Source organism: Trichosurus vulpecula, chromosome 2 (assembly GCF_011100635.1).
Source record: "Trichosurus vulpecula isolate mTriVul1 chromosome 2, mTriVul1.pri, whole genome shotgun sequence".
In the NCBI taxonomy this organism is placed as follows: Eukaryota; Metazoa; Chordata; class Mammalia; order Diprotodontia; family Phalangeridae; genus Trichosurus; species Trichosurus vulpecula.
Genome location: NC_050574.1, coordinates 89,099,417 through 89,105,264, shown reverse-complemented (window position 1 = coordinate 89,105,264; position 5,848 = coordinate 89,099,417). Strand labels below are relative to the sequence as shown.

The 5,848-nt window shown below is 45.9% G+C and overlaps 1 protein-coding gene across 1 annotated transcript; it reads right to left on the bottom strand.

Moving 5' to 3' along the window:
- Window positions 1-554: 554 nt before the first annotated feature.
- Window positions 555-4,326, bottom strand: LOC118838622 (folate receptor alpha-like). The gene is made up of 4 exons (XM_036745968.1): window positions 4,180-4,326; window positions 1,816-2,004; window positions 1,539-1,674; window positions 555-841 (listed from the first exon to the last, which is right to left on the bottom strand). Exons 1-4 carry the CDS (start codon window positions 4,324-4,326, stop codon window positions 555-557), a joined length of 759 nt encoding a protein of 252 aa, XP_036601863.1.
- Window positions 4,327-5,848: the final 1,522 nt, after the last annotated feature.

The window sequence follows — 5,848 nt, the reverse complement described above, 5'->3', positions numbered from 1 at the left end:
AACAGAGTGCTAAAAGAAAATTTCTATTGCATGGGGAAGAACTGTGAAGGATAAGAGAAGAGATTTGGGGGAGGGGGGGTCAAACAACATTTATTAAGCACCAACTTGTACATGGACCAGTTACTAAGGATACAAATATAATCAATGAAATGATCCTTACTTGAAGGGAGTAAGGAGGGTTTTACTTTAGAGAGGGTAGAAATGATATCCAATTTCCCCCAAAGAAGAGAAGGGCAGTGGGTGGACTTTGCTATGCAGAGGAAGAGGTAGGAGACTGGAGTTGGAGCTACTCAAAAGTGGGGAGAAAGGAAGGCACTCTCTCCCTCACCCCCTCAGTAGTGGGGTGGGGGATGTGAAATCCAAAGTGTGTGGGGGTGTAGGCTTCCCAGAAGAAAGCTCAGGTTTGAGGGGAAAGAATCCAGATTGGGAAGCCAGGGTTTCAGGAGAGCCAGGCTGTGTCAGGCAGGAAGCTGAGGTCCAGGGATCTCAGACTGGGAGTAAATCTTGGCTATGGTTTTGCATGTAGATTGGTTAGATTTTATTCCTGATGAGGGTTAACCCCAGAGAAGCAACAGGAGTGTCAAAGTCAAGAAGGGGAAACTGGCCCCCCAACTGAAGATGCCTGGGGCAGAGGCAAAGGCAAAGGCATAATATTTAGCCACAGCTTCATTCGGGTTTCCCTGGGCTGGGTCAAACCACATGTGGATACATTTGCCACTGCCTCGGCCAAAAGAGCTTACGTTATAAGAGTGACTCCAAATGTTCTCACATAGGGAGGCTGGTGTTGGGAAATAAAATGTGAAAGGATGGCAGGCAGCCTTAACTGGACACTGGTTAATCCCTGTGGAATAGAAATGAAGAATATCAGCCTGACTCCTTTTGGCTCCCCCATAACCCTGGATCTACCTCCCCACCAGCCTTCCACCCCAACTTCCAGGCTTCCCTTCTCCACATGACCAACTCTGGATCCCAGCCCTCATCCTGAGCCCCAAATCCCTAGCTCTTAGAGCCTCTCCCACCCCAGCTGTCACATCCTATGCCCTCAGCCCCTGAATCCAGGTGCCCAAACCCAAATTGCAGTCAGCCCTCTCTCTGGTCCTTCCCCCAGGTCCCCACTTACCTAAATCTCTACTCAAAACTATGTGAAGTTCCTATACTTAATGTCAAATTCCAGCCCCTAACCAGAGGCTCAGGCTTTCCCCCAGGTTCCTTTAGCCCCCACTTTGCATACCCAAACCCTTACCCTCTACTCTATCTTTTTTTATATCAACCACATTTCCCCAATCTCTTAAGCTCCTCCCTCATCTAGAGCCATAGATTATAAGAAAAAAAATTGAAGGGGGGGGGAGTGGTGGCCAAAGTTCAGCAGAACTAACCAACCCATCTAAAAGACTTCACAGCCATAGCCCACACTGATCCCTTCTTCTCTGCAAAGGCAGGGAGGTACAGTTTCCACTCTCTTACCCTTGGCTCCCTCCCCCATTCCCCTTTGTCCTGGCCCTCTCTCCCCTTAGGCACATGGGGAGTCTGAGCCTCACCTGAAGTCCAGTTCCAGCCTTTGTGCCAGTTCTCTTTGCAGGTATATGAGGTTCGGCAATCCTCCCACCACTGGTTGCAGTCCTCCTTGCACAGGGGAACATTCAGGATCCGTTCCCTCCTCCAGCTTGAGGACACCTTGGTTGGGGAGGGGAAACATCAGTTCTTAAACTCTTAACACTGGCACATCTCCCTGAGAGCAGAGGTTGTCATTTCCCCTTAATACTGAAGGGCTTAATAGAAAAGGGCAGAAGTCTTGTTTCCCCCTCAGTTACCTACCGGCTGGATCCAGGGTCCTAGGTTAGGGGAACATTCATAGAGACAAGTATCCTGGATAAAGTGGCGTTTGCAGGCTGGGGTCATCTTTCCACAGTGGTCATAGTTGAAGTGGTACAGGTAGGAGGTATCTTTGTGGGCTTCAATGCTTGTGTTTGCGGTACAGCAGGCCTTTTTCTTCCATGGGCTGCACTGGAGGGGAGGGAGTTGTGGGAAGAGAAGGCACAGAGGGCTGAAGAGCTGTAACAGCAAGCACCCTAGCATACCCAATGTGGCCTGCTAGCACAGGTTCGTTGATCTGCTTTTCTAGGAAAGACTGCTCAAAAATGTGTTAACAATTCTACTTTTAATTACATTCACTAGTTCAGAGGAAAGGTCAGAACCCTGAACATCAGGGAAAATACAAGCAGAGAAAAATACAAGCAGAGAAATTAGCACAAAGACCAACAGACAGGGCTCTAACTGCCTGATCAAAGCAATGTTGCTATACATTTTACATATATTACTGGATAGAGAGAGCCTTTACATCTGAGTAGTTGGAGGGCTCTGAACAAACGGCTACTCAAGATTCTCAACTGAGAAATCAAAACGTCCTTCTCCTAAGTGAGCAAAAGCTCACCTCTCAGAATATGTACACTTTCAGCTAACAGGCTCAGAGTCAGAAACATCACAACCCTCCTGACTCAGTGCCTAATTAGCTTAGTACAAAAAGGTGTGAAAGCCTTCCTACAAGCAAGTTCCTCCCCCAATGGGCTCCAAATGAGGCCTATTAATGGACAAGGAAGATCTTATATTCCATTAACATTACAGGAGCTAGCCAGAAACTCTGATTTCTAAAGCACTTTAAGGTTTGCCAAATGCGTTCCACACAACAATGGGATCTACAGAGGCCAATGACTGGCCCAACCTTCCACCTATAAGGTCACTACCAGAAGGCAAATACAATTCTTAGGACTATGAGTCCAGGACCCCATCCATTATATCACATTGCCTCTCCCAAAGGCAGAGCCATTAGACATCACCCACCTACTCTGACCCAAGTTGGCCTGAGAAATTCAAGCCAGTGGGTAGTCATCCTATCCTGGACATTGCTGTGTTCTTTCCCTCTTCAAATTTCCCTTAATTGTTGTTGCTGCTGCTGCTATCTGAACACATGCTTCTTGTGTCTTGCATAGAATACAAGGACTATCTGTGCCTGACCTGTGGTAAAGTCTCCTGAGTTCTTCTTGGTCTGACCAGCCACAGGCTGACAAACTGTACCTTGACCCCAACATAGTGTGGTCCTTTTGGTCTTCTTCATGCACTATGCACTAAGAACAACCAACCAACCAATCCACATAAGTCTTGAGAGCAGGCACCCAGAACCTAGCAAACACAAATTCTAGAGGACTATTGAAGGACTAAGGATGCAGAATAAAACATTTTTCTAGACAAGGCCAATATAGGAATATTTTGTTTAATTTTTAAATTTTAATTAATTTGTTTAATTACCCATATTATAAGAACTTTGGACTTTTTGTTGTTTTTCCAATGGCAGGATTGTGGAGATAAAACATACTTTTGTTTATTTTTTAATGAAATTTAATTTTAAAAAGTGTCAGGTAAAAAGAAATTAAAATCATCTTTCTCCTCAAATTTCTCATACCACTTTCCCTGAACTTCCCCTCTGCCCTTATCTTCCTTCCCTTTATAACTTATTCATTTGTACATCTCTTTTCTCTCCATTTGATAGTAAGCTCTGAACAGGCTATATGTCAAATATTCCCCCAGTATTCCCAGTGCCAAGCTCATGGACCTTCACACTATTTGTTGAATGCAATGGTTTGAAGGTCCCTCCTACTTCTGATACTCTAGGATTCTATGAAGCTTCCCTGAGCCTGAAATGTTTGCCTCAGATGTAGATTAGTCCCAGCCTGACCATTTACCAGCCATCTGACTCTGTTTTGGTTTTTGGTTTTTTTGGGGGGCAGGGCAATTGGGGCTAAGTGACTTGTCCAAGGTCACACAGCTAGTAAGTGTGTCAAATGTCTGAGGCTGGATTTGAACTCAGGTCCTCCTGACTCCAGGGCTGGTATTCTATTCACTATACCACCTAGCTGCCCCTCTGACTCTGAACCTATCATTTCATCTCCTTTGAGCCTCAGTTTACTCATCTGCAAAATGTACTATCTTCCCTCCTTGGGTGGTTATTGTTGTTGTGATGAAACTTTGTTAACTGTCAAACTGACAGTAGGAACACTCCTATCCCTAAATCAGGGATGTGCAGTGCTACCTCTCCCCTCTTGCCCACCCCTTAGTCTGATCCCTCATTCAGAATTCCATACTATGGTCCCCCTAGGCCCAGGATGTTTGCTCCCTGCCTGTTACCTGGTGATGAAGGTCATCTTCTGGACCAGGCTCTGACTTGTGGTGTTTAGCATCCATGCAGACATTGAGCAGATCATTACCCTTCCGAAGTCCATGAGCCATGGCCAAGAGGCCTAGGAACAGCAACCCCCATCCTGGTTGAGTCATCTCTGGGGCCTGGAACCCAAGAGAAGGGAAAGTCAGAGGCTGAGGGAGGATGAGACCAGGAAGCAGAGCGGGCGGGATGGAAGGAAGAGGAGAGGAAGTCATGGCTAAAGGTACCCACAATGATGGGTAGTGGTTCTATGGATGGGGGTGGGGAGGATCTAGGATCTCTCTAAGGTTAAAGTCTAAACCTTGAAGTCATAGACCTTTCTGGTAGTCTAGTGAAGCTTATGGACTCCTCCTCAGAATAATGCCTGTCAATGCACAAACTCAAATACGTAAGATTACAAAAGAAATCAGTTATTTTGAAATAGTTATCAACATTTTCTAAGTCCATAGATACCAGGTTAAAAACTCCTAGTTTGGGAAGAAGTCTCAGGTGATTGGGATGGGGAGGGGAAGGCATTAAGTTAAGGGGGAAAAGGGGGAATGGGAAAGGTTAGGGAGGAGATAGAGCCCAGGGAAGGCAGAATCTGGGGTGGTGTGGGGCAGGAAGCCTAGATACTTGAATCTTCCTGAAAGGGGAATCTCTCACCTTTGACCAAAGCTTTCTGCTCCTCTGGACACCATATCAAAGGGAAATGATCTAGTGCCCTTCACCTATGAGGAGGGATGAAAGAAGAGGAAAATCTTCATCTTTCTTTCTCTCTCTCTCTCTTCCTTCCAAGCAAGAGGGATTCTGCCCTGCCCTTATCCTCAGCCCCAACCATTACTTAGACCAGAAATTTGGACCCCATTTCAACAGACACGTAATAAGATTGCCCTCTGGGATGGAGGGTAAATCCCAGGGCTAGAAATCCTCTGTCCTATGTTCTAACTCCACAGTATGGAATTCTGAATGGGAGACCAGACTAAGGGGTGGGCAAGAGGGGAGAGGTAGCACTGCACATCCCTGATTTAGGGGTAGAAGTGTTCCAACTGTCAATTTGACAGTTAACAAGTTTCATCACAACAACAATAACCAGCCAAGGAGGGCAGATAGTATTAACTCCACTGTTTCAGAACTGAGAGGGACCTCAGAATGGAGCAGGAGAGGCTTGAAGAACATATAGTATTAGAGCTAGACAGGTCCTTTGAGATTATCTTATTCAACCCATTTGTTGTTGTTGTGTGGTCCTTAGTTTTCAGAAGAGGATCGATCAGGGAAGTGAGGACATGACTTAAGGTTGACTTTGATTTGAGTGAGAGAAGGCTGTGCAAGGTCACCAGCCTCACTTTCTCCTCCAGAGCTATCTGGATCCAGTGAACAAATACTCATCAGGATGACTGGAGATGGCCCAGGATGTAATGGGAGACCCTAGCCCTTTTAAGCTAAGGCCTTTTCATGTGCTCACTTAGAGGGAGGCAAGGCCCATTCTGTGAATAGGCCTCTTTTAAGAAATGAGTCTAGGGATGGCTCTTTTAATTAGAAAAAGAAAAAAAATCAAGCTGGGAGGGGAAGATCCTCAGGATCGCTATTCCAAAGAGAAACAGTTACCTTTGACATTCACTCTAAGCCAGGAGGGCCCAAAATTCGGCCATTAAG